The sequence below is a fragment of the Oncorhynchus mykiss genome, chromosome 11 (assembly GCF_057628025.1).
Source record: "Oncorhynchus mykiss isolate SJ-2025 chromosome 11, ASM5762802v1, whole genome shotgun sequence".
NCBI classification, from domain to species: Eukaryota; Metazoa; Chordata; class Actinopteri; order Salmoniformes; family Salmonidae; genus Oncorhynchus; species Oncorhynchus mykiss.
The window spans coordinates 15,508,257-15,525,300 of record NC_143032.1 but is presented as its reverse complement, the minus strand read 5'-3'; the positions used below and the strand labels follow the sequence as shown (position 1 = coordinate 15,525,300).

At 43.9% G+C, this 17,044-nt stretch overlaps 1 protein-coding gene across 1 annotated transcript in view; it reads right to left on the bottom strand.

Moving 5' to 3' along the window:
- Window positions 1-5,633: 5,633 nt before the first annotated feature.
- LOC110536557 (suppressor of tumorigenicity 14 protein) overlaps window positions 5,634-17,044 on the bottom strand; it is a 28,643-nt gene continuing 17,232 nt past the window's right edge. Inside the window, exons 14-19 of the mRNA XM_090189195.1 lie at window positions 12,754-12,867; window positions 12,502-12,621; window positions 11,399-11,582; window positions 9,374-9,645; window positions 8,975-9,111; window positions 5,634-8,809 (exon numbers count right to left, since the gene is read on the bottom strand). Of these exons, the coding sequence (XP_090045321.1) occupies window positions 8,642-8,809; window positions 8,975-9,111; window positions 9,374-9,645; window positions 11,399-11,582; window positions 12,502-12,621; window positions 12,754-12,867 (995 nt within the window). The 3' untranslated portion in view covers window positions 5,634-8,641. The remainder of the gene's footprint in view (window positions 8,810-8,974; window positions 9,112-9,373; window positions 9,646-11,398; window positions 11,583-12,501; window positions 12,622-12,753; window positions 12,868-17,044) is intronic.

The following is a 17,044-nucleotide window of genomic DNA, read 5'->3' as shown; positions in this document are numbered from 1 at the left end:
AGTTCCCATAGCAAGCGGATAACGGGCCTTCCAGTGACGTCCCATCGCCACACCCATGGCGCGTAAAAGCCGAGTTCCACCCGAACAGTACCCATTCTTACACAGTCACTCTAGACTAATTGAAACAATGAAGATGATGCATTGATACTGATACCCTGTCTGACCCACAAACATCATACGATTTACTCAAAAACAGTGAGTCAACATAAGCATACCCAAGCAATTACGCGCCACTGCTGCCTAAATCGCAGTGACCTGGGTGGCTGCGGGAAAAGTGGCACGTAGGCAATAGGGTATATCGCCAACAGGTGAGACTTTCTTGGGACAATTACCAGCTTTTATCCTATAAAACACCACCAATGTCTATCTACTGTATCTCCCCCACCCAGGTCCCATATGACAGTGGTGGGTGTATGCCCATGGCATTACCTTACCTGGTGTCAGGGACGCACATAATTCATTCACTTATTCATGGCAACAGCATGACAGTAGGGGTGGCAAGAGTTTTGACTAGATGGTACACAGCTACCGGCTGAAGTGATCTTTCATATCAGGTTATGAGAACATACGCTGCAGGTTAGGATAATCAACCGAGCAGGTCATGATAATTACGTTAAGGTTAGGAAAAAGGTTAGGGTGGTTAGGACTGGCTAAAATGCTATCCTAACCTGCTATGAAAAGTCACTTCCGTCCATAGCTGAACACCATCAAGCCACAAATTGACCACTTCGTCTATAAAAAGTGGTCAGATTGAGCAGATGCTAAACTACAGGACAGTTTTGCGAGCACAGACTGGCATTGAGGAGTACACCACATCAGTTACTGGCTTATTATCAATAAGTACATCGAGGACATTGTCCCCACAGTGACTGTACGTACATACCCCAACCAGAAGCCATGGATAACAGGCAGCATTCGCACTGAGCTAAAGGGTAGAGCTGCAGCTTTCAAGGAGTGGGACTCTAACCCGGAAGCTTATAAGAAATCTCGCTATGTCCTCCGACGAACCATCAAACAGGCAAAGAGTCAATACAGGACTAAGATCGAATCGTACTTCACCGGCTCTGACGCTCGTCGGATGTGGCAGGGCCTGCAAGCTATTACAGACTACAAAGGGAAGCACAGCCGAGAGCTGCCCAGTGCCACGAGCCAGACAGGCTAAATTACTTCTATGCTCTTTTTGAGGCAGGTAACACTGCCAACTGGCAGTACTACGAGCATGCGCTGACCAACTGGCAAGTGTCTTCACTGATGTTTTCAACCTCTCCCTGTCTGAGTCTGTAATACCAACATATTTAAAGCAGATCACCATAGAACAAGAACACTAAGGTAACCTGCCTAAATAACTACAGACCCGTAGCACTCACGTCTGTAGCCATGAAATGCTTGAAAGGCTGGTCATGGCTCACATCAACACCATTATCCCAGAAACACTAGACTCACTCCAATTTGCACTCCAACAGATCCACAGATGATGCAATCTCTATTGCACTCCACACTGACCTTTCACACCTGGACAAAAGGAACACCTATTTGAGAATGCTATTCTCTCTCTCTGAGGACCTCCGCCCTAGGACCATGCCTCAGGACTACCTGGCATGATGACTCCTTGCTGTCCCCAGTCCACCTGGCCATGCTGCTGCTCCAGTTTCATCTGTTCTGCCTCCGGCTATGGAACCCTGACCTGTTCACCGGATGTGCTACCTGTCCCAGACCTGCTGTTTTCAACTCTAGAGACAGCAGGAGCGGTAGAGATACTCTCAATGATCGGCTATGAAAAGCCAACTGACACTTACTCCTGAGGTGCTGACATGTTGCACCCTCGACAACTACTGTGATTATTATTATTTGACCATGCTGGTCATTTATGAATATTTGAACATCTTGGCCATGTTCTGTTATAATCTCCACCCGGCACAGCCAGAAGAGGAGCCTTTTAGCCTGGTTCCTCTCTAGGTTTCTTCCTAGGTTTTGGCCTTTCTATGGAGTTTTTCCTAGCCACCGTGCTTCTACACTTGCATTGCTTGCTGTTTGGGGTTTTAGCCTGGGTTTCCGTACAGCACTTTGAGATATCAGCTGATGTATGAAGGGCTATATAAATACATTTGATTTGATTTGATATTCATTGACTACAGCTCAGCGTTCAACACCATAGTGCCCTCAAAGCTTATCACTAAGCTAAGGACCGTGGGACTAAACATCTCCCTCTGCAACTGGATCCTGGACTTCCTGACGGTCAGCCCCCAGGTGGTAAGGGTAGGTAACAACATATCCGCAATGCTGATCTTCAACACAGGGGCCCCTCAGGGGTGAATGCTCAGTCTCCTCCTGTACTCCCTGTTCACTCATGACTGCATGGCCAGGCACGACTCCAACACCATCATTAAGTTTGCTGATGACACAACAGTGTTAGGCCTGATCACTGACAACAACGAGAGAGCCTATAGGGAGAAGGTCAGAAACCTGCCCGCGTGGTGCAAGGACCACAACCTCTCCCTCAACAAGATCAAGACAAAGGAGATGAATGTGGACTACAGGAAAAGGAGGACCAAGCACACCCCCATTCTCATCAACAGGGCTGTAGTGGAGCAGGATGAGAGCTTCAAGTTTTTTGGCGGCCACATCACCAACAAACTAACATGGTCCAAACACACCAAGACAGTCGTGAAGAGGGCACAACAAAATATATTCCCCCTCAGGGGACTGAAAAGATTTGGCATGGGTCCTCAGATCCTCAAAAGGTTTTGCAGCTGCACCATTAAGAGCATCCTGACGGGTTGCATCACCGCCTGGTATGGCAACTGCTCGGCCTCTGACCGCAAGGCACTAAAGAGGGTAGTGTGTACTGCCCAGTACATCACCGGGGCCTAGATTCCTGCCATCCAGGGCCTTGATACCAGACGGTGTCAGAGGAAGGCCCTAAAAATGGTGAAATACTTTTTTGCCCCCCCATTGCTGCTATTCTCTGTTATTATCTATATATAGCCACTTTAAGAACTCCACATACTTGTACGTATTACCTCAATTACCTCGACACCGGTGCCCCTGCACATTGACTCTGTACCGGTTCCCCCTGTATATAGCATCCACATTGACTGTGTACCCGTACCCCCTGTATATAGCATCCACATTGACTCTGTACCGGTGCCCCCTGTATATAGCATCCACATTGACTGTGTACCCGTACCCCCTGTATATAGCATCCACATTGACTGTGTACCCGTACCCCCTGTATATAGCATCCACATTGACTCTGTACCCGTACCCCCTGTATATAGCATCCACATTGACTGTGTACCCGTACCCCCTGTATATAGCATCCACATTGACTGTGTACCCGTACCCCCTGTATATAGCATCCACATTGACTCTGTACCGGTGCCCCCTGTATATAGCATCCACATTGACTGTGTACTGGTACCCCCTGTATATAGCCTCCACATTGACTGTGTACCCGTACCCCCTGTATATAGCATCCACATTGACTGTGTACTGGTACCCCCTGTATATAGCATCCACATTGACTGTGTACCCGTACCCCCTGTATATAGCCCCGCTATTGTTATTTACTGCTGCTCTTTAATCATTTGTCATTCTTATCTCTTACTTTTTTAGGTATTTTTCTTAAATCTGTATTGTTGGTTAAGGGCTTGTAAGTAAATATTTCACTGTAAGGTGTTGTAACCTGTAACCTGTTGTATTTGGCGCATGTGACAAATACAATTTGATTTGATTTGAGTGCTCATATTAAAAGTGTGCACGAGTCACGGTGTACATTTTTTTTATAATCGTTTCAACTATACTGAACAAAAATACAAAGGCAACATGCCAAAATGTCAAAGATTTTACTGAGTTACAGTATATATAAGGAAATTCACTCAATTGAAATACGTTCATTAGGCGCTAATCTATGGATTTCACATGACTGGGAATATGCTTCCGATGGTCACAGATACCTTAAAAAAAGGAAGGGGCGTGGATGAAAAACACCTGTCAGTATCTGGTGTCACCACCATTTGCCTCATGTTGCGCAACACACCTCATTACCATAGAGTTGATCAGGCTGTTGATTGTGGCCTGTGGAATTTGGTCTCACTCCTCTTCAACTGCTGTGCAAAGTTGCTGGATATTTATTTCTTTAATTTAACCTTTATTTTACCAGGTAAGTTAACAGCAATGACCTGAGGAATAGTTACAGGGGAGAGGAGGGGGATGAATGAGCCAATTGGAAGCAGGGGATGATTAGGTGGACATGATAGTATAAAGGCCAAATTGGGAATTTAGCCATGACACCAGGGTTAACACCCCTACTCTTATGATAAGTGCCATGGGACCTTCAGTGACCACAAAGAGTCAGGACACCCGTTTAACATCCCATCCGAAAGAGGGTACCCTACACAGGGTAATGTTCCCAACCACTACCTCAGTGCATTGGGATATGTTTTTAGACCAGAGGAAAGAGTGCCTCCAACACCACTTCCAGCAGCATCTGGTCTACCATCCAGGGACCAATCCTGCTTAGCTTCAGAGGCAAGCCAGCAGTGGGATGCAGGATGGTATGCTGCTGGCAAATACTGGCGGGAAATGAAACATGCTGTCGTACACATCGATCCAGAGCATCCCAAACATGCTCAATGGGTGATATGTCTGGTGAGTTTGCAGGCCATGGAAGAACTGGGACATTTTCAGCTTCCAGGAATTTTGTACAGATCCTTGCGACATGTGGTTGAGCATTATCATGCTGAAACATGAGGTGATGACGGCGGATGAATGGCACGACAATGGGCATCAGGACCTCACCACGGTATCTCTGTGCATTCAAATTTCCATCGATAAAATGCAATGTGTTTGTTGTCCATAGCTTATGCCTGTCCATTCTATAACCCCACCGCCACGATGGGGCACTCTGTTCACAACATTGACATCAGCAAACCGCTCGCCCACACGGCTCCATACACACTGTCTACCATCTGCCCAGTACAGTTGAAACCGGGTTCCATCCGTGAAAAGCCTTCTTCTCCGGGTGTCAGTGGCCATTGAAGATGAGTATTTGTCCACTGAAGTCAGTTTTGATGAACTGTAGTCAGGTCAAGACCCTGGTGAGGACGATGAGCACACAGATGAGCTTCCCTGAGATGGTTTTTGACAGTTTGTGTGAAAAATGATTTGGTTGTGCAAATCCACAGTTTCATCAGCTGTCCAGGTGGTCTCAGACGATCCCGCAGGTGAAGAAGCTGGATGTGGTCCTGGGCCTGCGTGGTTACACGTGGACATATTGCCAAATTCTCTTAAACAACGTTGGAGGCGGCTTATGGTAGAGAAATAAACATTACATTCTCAGGCAAAAGCTGTGGTGGACATTCCTGCAGTCAGAATGCCAATTGCACTCTCCCTCAACACTTGGGACATATGTGGCGTTGTGTTATGTGACAAAACTGCACATTTTAGAGTGGCCTTTTATTGTCCCCAGCACAAGGTGGACCTTTGCAGTGATCATGCTGTTTAATCAGCTTCTTAATATGCCACACCTGTCAGGTGGATGGATTATCTTGGCAAAGGAGAAATTCTCACTTACAGCGTTGTGAACAAATTTGTGCAGAAAATTTGAGAGAAATAATATTTTTGTGCGTATGGAACATTTCTGGAATCTTTTATTTCAGCTCATGAAATAACATGGGACCAACACTTTACATGTTGCATTTATATTTTTGTTCAGTATAAATAGGATATCTATCATGTTTAGTGAGTCTTGGTGAAATGTACAGTCCAATCAGCAGGTGTACATGTATAAACAATAGACAACATATAGACAATAGTGCCATCTAGAGAGAGACTCATACAATGGCATGATGGTTTGAGCTTCACAACCTACTACACAACCTACTAGTAAAATCATTTTGTCGGTACACCATACAAAGATCAAATGAGCAGACAGACAACATTACAAAAGGTAACAAAACAAAAAGGTACACTTAGAAAAAAAGGTGCTATCTAGAACCTAAAATGGCTATTCGGCTGTCCCCATAGGAGAACCCTTTAAAGAACCCTGTTTGGTTCCAGGTAGAACCCTCCTTTTGGTTCCCTTTTGGGTTTCATGTAAAGCCCTTACCACAGAGGGTTCTACATGGAACCCAGAATAGTTATATCTGGAACCAAAAAGGGTTTGCCTATGGGGACAGCTGAAGAATCCGTTTAAAACCCTTTTTTCTGTGTACAAACACAAATAGACAACACACACGTTGAACATACCACATAAGCGCTCTGTTTAATATGGATTTAACTCCTTCAATAATCTAAATACAAATGAATAAACAGGATTGTTTTTTTTTCATTTACATCTTAATAAAAAGTGTTAGGAAATAAAACATGTTGAAATGGAATTGGATGATTGAGGTGTGATGTCACACAATGGCCACTGTGAGCCACTGGTATCTTGGAAAGAGGGGGCAGCAACCCTCACTCAGGTCCCGAGGCTATTAGTAAAAGAAGCCTTAGTCACTAGTCTCAATGAAGGATATCATACTAGTATAAGATAACAGTGTACATTTGAAACAGACAATATTATCCCCTACACAGGGAATGTTTACCACAAAACAAATATAATCTAAATATAATATTGCCTATAAATCAAACAGGCTCATAATATACAGCACCAGTCAAAAGTTTGGAAACACCAACTCATTCAATTGATTTCCTTTATTTGACTATTTTCTACATTATAGAATAATAGTGAAGACATCGAAACTATAAAATAACACATATGGAATCATGTAGTAACCAAAAGAGTGTTAAACAAATCAAAATATATTTTATATTTGAGATTCTTCAAAGTAGCCACCCTTTGCCTTGATGACAGCTTTGCACACTCTTGGCATTCTCTCAACCAGCTTCGTGAATGCATTCCAATTACCAGGTGTTCCTTGTTAAAAGTTCATTTGTGGAATTTATTTTGTTCTTAATGCGTTTGAGCCAATGAGTTGTGTTGTGACAAGGTAGGGGTGGTATGCAGAAGATCTGGTAAAATACCAAGTCCATTTAATGGCAAGAGCAGCTTAAGTAAGCAAAGAGAAAAACGACAGTCCATCATTACTTTAAGACGTGAAGGTCAGTCAATACAGAACATTTCAGGAACTTCAACATTTTCTTCAAGTGCAGTCGCAAAAACCATCAAGCGCTATGATGAAACTGGCTCTTTTGAGGACCGCCACAGGAAAATAAGACCCAGAGTTACCTCTGCTGCAGAGGATACATTTATTAGAGTTAACTGCACCTCAGATTGCAGTCCAAATAAATGCTTCAGAGTTCAAGTAACAGACACATCTCAACATCAACTGTTCAGAGGAGACTACGTGAATCAAGCCTTCATGGTCGAATTGCTGCAAATAAACCAGTACTAAAGGACACCAATAAGAAGAGACTTGCTTGGGTCAAGAAACATGAGCAATGAACATTAGACCGGAAATAATCTGTCCTTTGGTCTGATGAGTCCGAATTTGAGATTTTTGGTTCCAACTGCCGTGTCATTGCGAGACACAGAGTAGGTGAACGGATGATCTCCGCAGGTGTGTTTTCCACCGTGAAGCATGGAGGAGGCATTTGCAGCGATACACCATCCCATCTGGTTTGCGCTTAGTGGGACTATCATTTGTTTTTCAATAGGACATTGACCCAACACACCTCCAGACTGTGTAGGAGAGTGATGGAGTGCTGCATCACATGACCTGGCCTCCACAATCACCCAACCTCAACCCAATTGAGATGGTTTGGGATGAGCTGGACCGCAGAGGGAAGGAAAAGCAGCCAACAAGTGCTCAGCATATGTGGGAACTCCTTCAAGACTGTTGGAAAAGCATTCCTCATGAAGCTGGTTGAGAGAATTCCAAGAGTGTGTCATCAAGGCAAAGGGTGGCTACTTTAAAGAATCTAAAATCTAAAATATATTTTGATTTGTTTAACACTTTTTTGGTTACTACATGATTTCATGTGTTATTTCATAGTTTTGATGTCTTCACTATTATTCTACAATGTAGAAAATAGTAAAAATAAAGCAAAACCCTTGAATGAGTAGGTGTGTCCAAACTTTTGAATGGTACTGTATATATTCATACAATGATACAGTACATATGTTCACAAATACAGTCATGCACACACAATGTAAATAGACATAATAACACACTCGCTACAGCACATTGTACTACGACATAGAGAACTCATTCCACTTCAATTGCTGTGTGCAGTGCGGACATAAGATAGACCAGGCACATCAAGTGGTCACTTCACAGAGAACAAATACACCACTGGGAAGATCAGGAGTCGGGACAGGGGAGGTGGAGAGAGGGGAACAGTCAGGACAGACAGACCACTGGGATGATAAGGGACAAGTGGGGAGAGAGGAACAGTCAGGAGGACAATGGAAACCATGAGGAGACAAAGAGAGGTGCTTGGCCATACATGAAGAGGGGGTGGGTATGATGGGGTGGGGGGTAACAGTTGATAATGATGTCAGTGACATGGGGCCTGGTATAAATCATAAAGCAGGGGCTGCGTGGTGATGTCTCTTTACCCCCGTTACAGTCACATGGTGCCAGCCACTGAGTCTGTTCACATGCTGATGTCATCCAGACGTCTGTCTGTCAGTCTGTCAGACCTGTCCTTTAGTCTGCAGGTGGATCCAGTCCGTGAACTTGGTGACCTGTGTGTAGACTCCAGGGCGGTTCTGCCGAGCGCACCCCTCCCCCCAGCTCACGATCCCCGCCAGGAACCACCGCCGACCCCTCTCTAGACACACCAGAGGACCCCCTGAGTCACCCTAAACACACACACACACACGTTTAAACACAGACAGACACGTAAACAGGAAAACACACAGGAAAACATACACACAGATAAAACTCAACAAAGACAATGTAGAGGCACTTTAACACACACAATGACAAAACAAACACACACCACACACTCAGAAACCCCTCCTCACCTGACAGGCATCCACTCCTCCCTGCAGGTTGCCAGCACACAGCATCCTGGGAGTGACAGCGTCCTCATATAGCTTGTTACAGTTGTTCCTGTTGATGATCTTCACTGTGGCCTCCTGCAGCAGAGATGCAAGCTCACCTGGAACAAACACAGGAAGTCAGTAACACTTCGTTTTATATAGCTAGTTCTGTTAGAGTTAGTATTTACAAAAAAAAAAAATATGTGCAAGCACCTGGAACTCAACAGAACATTCTTTATAGAATGTTGTATGAACGGTAACTAGCTGCCAAATCATACAAGGATTCCAAAGAGACCAACGTGTGTCAGTTGTCATGTTGGACACATTGTCTGTTTTCTGCCAGGTATCCAACATCAGCCGTTATCCCTGGGCAGCTCTTACCATCCTCCATCAGGACCCCCCAGCCCGTGACGTGGCAGCTGGTCCCGGTGGTGAAGGCGTGGGAAGAGGCGGGGACACAGACGGGCTGTACCAAGTCATTGAAGTAGACAGGGGTGCTGAGCTCCAGCAGGGCGATGTCGTAGTCAGAGGTGAACTGGTCGTACTGGGAGTGGAGGATGATACGACGGATCTGTCTGGTGGCTGCAGCGTTGCTGGCCGTGTTCATCACACGCACGCCCATGTAGGCACGCCAAGACCGCGCATCAGAGTACCTACACACACAGCCATGCAGGGACACACATTGAAGTACACAGGCACACTAATCATTATTACAGTAATGATGATGATGATGATGAGGATTATTATTATGATGATGATAACGATGATAAGGAATATGATGGTTTTGATTTTTGATTTGATTTGGATCTCTTTTAGTCCCCATTTGAACTAATCTTCCAAGAGTCCTTAAACATTGAAATCCAATTTATAATGATGATGATGATGATGATAAGGACTATGATGATGATGATGAGGAGGAGGAGGACCATGATGATGTTGATGATGAGGAGGACAATGATGATGATGAGGACTATGATGATGATGATAAGGACTATGATGATGATGATAAGGACTATGATGATGATGATGATAATGAAAAGGACTATGATGACGATGATGATAATGAAAAGGACTACGATGATGATGATAAGGACTATGATGATGATGAGGAGGAAAATGATGATGATGATGATGAGGACTATGATGAGGATGATGATAATGAAAAAGACTATGATGATGATGATGTTAAGGACTATGATGATGATGACGATAATGAAAAGGACTATGATGATGATGATAAGGACTATGATGATGATGATGATGATGATAACGAAAAAGACTATGATGATGATGATGTTGAGGACTATGATGATGATGACGATAATGAAAAGGACTATGATGATGATTATAAGGACTATGATGATGATGATAAGGACTATGATGATGATGAGGCCAATGACGATGATGATGATGAGGACTATGATGATGATGATAATGAAAATGAATATGATGATGAGGATTATTATGATGATGATGATGATAATGATGATACGGACTGTGATGATGATGATAAGGACTATGATGAGGAGGAGGACTATGATGATGAGGAGGAGGACAATGGTGATGATGATGATGATGATAAGGACTATGATGATGATGATGATGATGATGATGAGGACTATGATGATAATGAAAATGAATATGATGAGGATTATTATGATGATGATGATACGGACTATGATGATGATAAGGACTATGATGAGGAGGAGGAGGACTATGATGATGATGATGGAGGACAATGATGATGATGATGATGAAAAGGACAATGATGATGATGATGATGATAAGGACTATGATGATGATGATAAGGACTATGATGATGATAAGGACTATGATGACGATGATGATAATGAAAAGGACTATGATGATGATGATAATGAAAAGGACTACGATGATGATTATAAGGACTATGATGATGATGATGAGGACTATGAGGATGATGATAAGGACTATGATGATGATGATAAGGACTATGATGATGATGATAAGGACTATGAGGATGATGATAATGAAAAGGACTACGATGATGATTATAAGGACTATGATGATGATGATGAGGACTATGAGGATGATGATGAGGACTATGATGATGATGATGATAAGGACTATGATGATGATGATAAGGACTATGAGGATGATGATGATGATAAGGAATATGATGATGATGATAAGGACTATGATGATGACTATTATGATGATGATGATAAGGACCATGATGATAATGATAAGGACTATGATGATGATGATAAGGACTACGATGAGGACTATTATGATGATGATGATGATGATGATAAGGACAATGATGATGATGATGAGGAGGAGGACTATGATTATGTTGACGATGATCATCATCACGAAGAAACGAATGAACACAGCAATGCTGACTACAATAACTAGGCATCTCACTTGATGGTGTCAGAGTCCTGGAAGCAGTGTGCAGCAGAGATGAGCCAGCGGCTGGTGACCAGGGTCGCTCCACACACATGCCCATAGCGCTCCATCTGTAGACTGACCTGCCATGGCCATGCCCCCGTCCCTGCATCAGACCCGCCCACTATCTTAGCACGCTTCCTGGGCCGGGTGCCACAACCTGGGGGGGAAAGTAACTGGTGTAAAAATGTGTTATAACTGGTGTATGTAGGTTCATACCTATGTTATAACTAGTATATGTAGGTTCATACATGTGTTATAACTGGTATATGTAGGTTAATACATGTATTATAACTGGTATATGTAGGTTCATACATGTATTATAACTGGTGTATGTAGGTTCATACATGTGTTATAACTGGTGTATGTAGGTTCATACATGTATTATAACTGGTATATGTAGGTTCATATGTGTGTTGTAACTGGTGTATGTAATTTCATACGTGTATTATTACTGGTATTTGTAGGTTCATGCGTATGTTATAACTGGTGTATGTAGGTTAATACATGTGTTATAACTGGTGTATGTAGGTTAATACATGTATTATAACTGGTATATGTAGGTTCATACATGTGTTATAACTGGTGTATGTAGGTTAATACATGTGTTATAACTGGTATATGTAGGTTCATACATGTATTATAACTGGTGTATGTAGGTTCATACATGTGTTATAACTGGTGTATGTAGGTTCATACGTATGTTATAACTGGTGTATGTAGGTTCATACATGTGTTATAACTGGTATATGTAGGTTCATACATGTATTATAACTGGTATATGTAGGTTCATACATGTATTATAACTGGTGTATGTAGGTTCATACATGTGTTATAACTGGTGTATGTAGGTTCATACGTATGTTATAACTGGTATATGTAGGTTCATACATGTGTTATAACTGGTGTATGTAGGTTCATACATGTATTATAACTGGTATATGTAGGTTCATATGTGTGTTGTAACTGGTGTATGTACTTTCATACGTGTATTATTACTGGTATTTGTAGGTTCATGCGTGTGTTATAACTGCTATATATAGGTTCATACGTGTGTGATAAGTGGTAATGAGTCTCACCGCAGCGCATCTCGTCTGATCCATCAGAACAGTCTTTGACGCCGTCACACTCTGGGTTGATCTTATTCACACACTTCCCATTGGCACACTTATAGGAGGATGGAGAGCAGCCCTTATGGACTGGACACACAGAAAGAGAGGGAGGGAGGGAAAAACAGAGAAAGAGAGAGGGATTGAGGATTGGATGAATATAAACAAAGAAAGATGCAGAATGATAGAAGGACGGATGGACCAATTGACAGACGGACTCACATGCTTTAGTGCAGTTGATCTCATCACTGCGGTCCTTGCAGTCTATGACACCATCACAAACGGAGGACTTGGAGACACACACCTTGTTGTGGCACATGTGGTAGCATTGACCTGCTGGGGGGACAACAAATTAAATCAAATGTTATTTGTCACATGCCCCGAATTCAACAGGTGTAGTAGACCTTACCGTGAAATGCTTACTTATAAGCCCTTAACCAACAATGCAGTTCAAGAAATAGAGATAATAAAATATTTGCTAAATAAACGAAAGTAAAAAAATAAATAAAAAGTAACACAATAAAATAACAATAACGAGGCTATATACAGGGGGTACCGGTCAGTCAATGTGCAGGGGTACAGGTTAGTCGAGGTCCTTTCTACATGTAGGTAGGGGTAAAATGACTATGCATAGATAATAAACAGCAACTAGCAGCAGTGTAAAACAAAAGGGGAGGGGGGGTCAATGCAAATAGTGCGAGTGGCCAGTTGATTAATTGTTCAGCAGTCTTATGGTTCGTGGGTAGAAGCTGTTATGGAACCTTTTGGGCCTAGAGTTGGTGCTCCAGTACCACTTGCCATGCGCTAGTAGAGAGAACAGTCTATGACTTGGGTGACTGGAGTCTCTGACAATTATTTGGGCCTTCCTCTGACACCGCCTGGTATAGAGATCCTGGATGGCAGGAAGCTTGGCCCCAGTGATGTACTGGGCCGTACGCAGGACCCTCTGTAGCACCTTACGTTCAGATGCCGAGCAGTTGCCATACCAGGCGGTGATGCAACCTGTCAGGATGCTCTTGATGGTGCAGCTGTATAACTTTTTGAGGATCAGGGGACCCATGCCAAATCTTTTCAGTCTCCTGAGGGAAATAAGTTGTTGTCGTGCCCTATTCACGACTGTCTTGGTGTGTTTGGACCATGATAGTTTGTTGGTGATGTGGACACCAAGGAACTTGACACCAAGGAACTGATCTAATACAGCCCTGTTGGTGTGAATGGGGGAGTGTTTAGCCCTCCTTTTCCTGTAGTCCACGATCAGCTCCTTTGTCTTGCTCACATTGAGGGAGAGGTCTCTGACCTCCTCCTTATAGGCTGTCTCATCATTGTCGGTGATCAGATCTACAAAATCAAATCAAATCAAATGTATTTATAAATCCCTTACATCAGCCGATGTTACAAAGTGCTGTACCGAAACCCAGTCTAAAACATCAAACAGCAAGGAATGCAGGTGTAGAAGCACGGTGGCTAGGAAAAACTCCCTAGAAAGGCCAGCACTTAGGAAGAAACCTAGAGAGGAACCAGGCTATGAGGGGTGGGCAGTCCTGTTCTGGCTGTGCGAGGTTGAGATTATAACAGAACATGGCCAAGATGTTCAAATGTTCATCATTCAGAGTATCTCTACCGCTCCTGCTGTCTCTAGAGAGTTGAAAACAGCAGGTCTGGGACAGGTAGGACGTCCGGTGAACAGGTCAGGATTCCATAGCCGCAGGCAGAACAGTTGAAACTGGAGCAGCGGCACGACCAGGTGGACTGGGGGCAGCAAGGATTCATCAGGTAGTCTGGTGCATGGTCCTAGGGCTCAGGTCCTCCGGGAGAGAGAAAGAGAGAAAGAAAGAAAGAGAGATAAAGAGAGAACAACACTGTTGTGTAGTCAGCAATCTTAATGATGGTGTTGGAGTTGTGCTTGGCCACGCAGGCGTGGGTGAACAGGGAGTACAACAGAGGAATAAGCACACACCCCTGAGGGGCCCCGTGTTGAGGATCAGCCTGGCAGATGTGTTGTTGCCTACTCTTACCACCTGGGGGCGGCATGTCAGGAATTCCAGGATCCAGATGTAGAGGGAGGTGTTTAGTCCCAGTGTCCTTAGCTTAGTGATGAGCTTTGTGGGCACTATGGTGTTGAACGCTGAGGTGTCGTCAATGAACAGCATTCTCACATAGGTGTTCCTTTGTCCAGGTGGGAAAGGGCAGTGTGGAGTGCGATTGAGATTGTGTCATCTGTAGATCTGTACGGGCGGTGTGCGAATTGGAGTGGGTCTAGGGTGTCCAGAATGATGGTGTTGATGTGAATCATGAACAGCCTTTCAAAGCACTTCATGGCTACCGATGTGAGTGCTACAGGGCGGTAGTCATTTAGTCAGGTTACCTTCGCTTTCTTGTGCACAGGGACTATGGTGATCTGCTTGAAACATGTAGGTATTACAGATTTGTCCAGGGAAAGGTTGAAAATGTCAGTGAAGACACTTTACAGTTGGTTCATGCATGCTCTGAGTACACATCCTGGTAATCCGTCTGGCCCTGCGGCCTTGTGAATGTTGACCTGGTTAAAGGTCTCACATCAGCGAAGGAGAGCGTGATCACACAGTCTTCCCGAACAGCTGGTGCTCTCATGCATGCTTCAGTGTTGCTTGCCTCAAAGCACACATAAAAGGCATTTAGCTTGTCTGGTAATGCTTGATTCCCTGGGCAGCCCGCAGCTGGGTTTCCGTAATAGTTTGCAAGCCGTGCCACATCCGACAAGCGCCAGAGCCGGTGTAGTAGGATTCAATCTTAGTCCTGTATTGACGTTTTTTCTGTTTGATTGTTTGTCTTGAGGGCATAGTGGGATTTCTCTAGCCTTTAGCTTGGTGATGATGTTGCCTGTAATCTATGGCTTCTGGTTCAAATATGTTCCACATGGTCACAGTGGGGTGGGGGTGTCGTCGATGCACTTATTGATGACGTCGGTAAATTAGGTGATATACTCCTCAATGCAATTGGATGGATCCCGGAACATATTCCAGTCTGTGCTAGCTAAACTGTCCTGTAGCTTAGCATCCTTATTATCTGACCACTTCCATATTGAGCGAGTCCCTGGTACTTCCTGCTTTAGTTTTTGATTGTTAGCAGGAATCAGGAGGATATAATTATGGACAGATTTGCCAAATGGAGGGTGAGGGAGAGCTTTGTATGCATCTCTCTTGTGTGGAGTAAAGGTGGTCTAGAGTTTTTTCCATTGGTTGCACATGTGACATGCTGGTAGAAATTAGGTAAAAACGGATTTAAGTTTGCCTTCATTAAAGTCCCCGGCCACTAGCAGTGCCGCTTCTGGATGAGAATTTTCTTGTTTGCTTATGGCCTTACACAGTTCGTTCAGTTCAGTCTTAGTGTCACGTTCTGACCCTAGTTCTTGTGTTATTTCTTTGTTTTAGTTGGTCAGGACGTGAGTTGGGTGGGTATTCTATGTTTTGTGTTTCTAGGATTGGGTTTCTTGTTTGGCCTGATATGGTTCTCAATCAGAGGCAGGTGTTAGTCATTGTCTCTGATTGGGAACCATATTTAGGTAGCCTGTTTTCTGTTGGGGTTTGCGGATGGTTATTTTCAGTCTTTGTGTGTCTGCACCAGATAGGACTGTTTCGGTTGTCACTTTGTTGTTTTGTGTTTTTGAAGTGTTCAGTTTTCCATTAAAAAGATGAACACTAACCACGCTGCGCTTTGGTCCTCTCTATCTCCAGACGACAACCGTTACACTTAGTGCCAGCATCGGTTTGTGGTGGTAAACAGATGGCCATGAATAATATAGATGAAAACTCTCTTGGTAGATAATGTGGTCTCCAGCTTATCATGAGGTACTCTACCTCAGGCGAGCAATACCCCGAGACTTCTTTAATGTTAGACATCGTGCACCAGCTGTTCTTGACAAATATACACACACCCTCACCCCTTGTCTTACCAGACGTACAGTAGCTGTTCTGTCCTGCCGATGCATGGAAAACACAGCCAGCTCTGTATTATCTGTGTCGTGGTTCAGCCACGACGCAGTGAAACATGAGATATTCAAGTTTTTAAATGTCCCGTTGTTAGGACCATCACGAATGGAGATCATCCAGTTTATTTTCCAGTGATTGCACGTTGGCCAATAGAACAGATGGTAGAGGCGGGTTACCCACTCGCCAACGAATTCTCACAAGGCACCCCAATCTCTACCCCCTGTATTTCCGTCTTTTCTTCACGCAAATTAAGTTTGTTCGAGGTGAGTAATCGCTGTTCTGATATCCAGAAGCTATGTTTGGTCATACGATACGGTAGCAGCAACATTATGTACAAAATAAGTTGTAAACAATGCAAAAAAACAAACAAAACGGCACAGTTGGTTAGGAGCACATAAAACGGCAGCCATCCCCCCGGGGGCATTATTATTACAGAGTAAACATCTGACCTAGGGCACGCACACACGCACGCACGCACGCACGCACACCACAGAAATGCACCAAGACCCAGAAATGGGGAGAGGGGCCATCCTTACCACAGACCA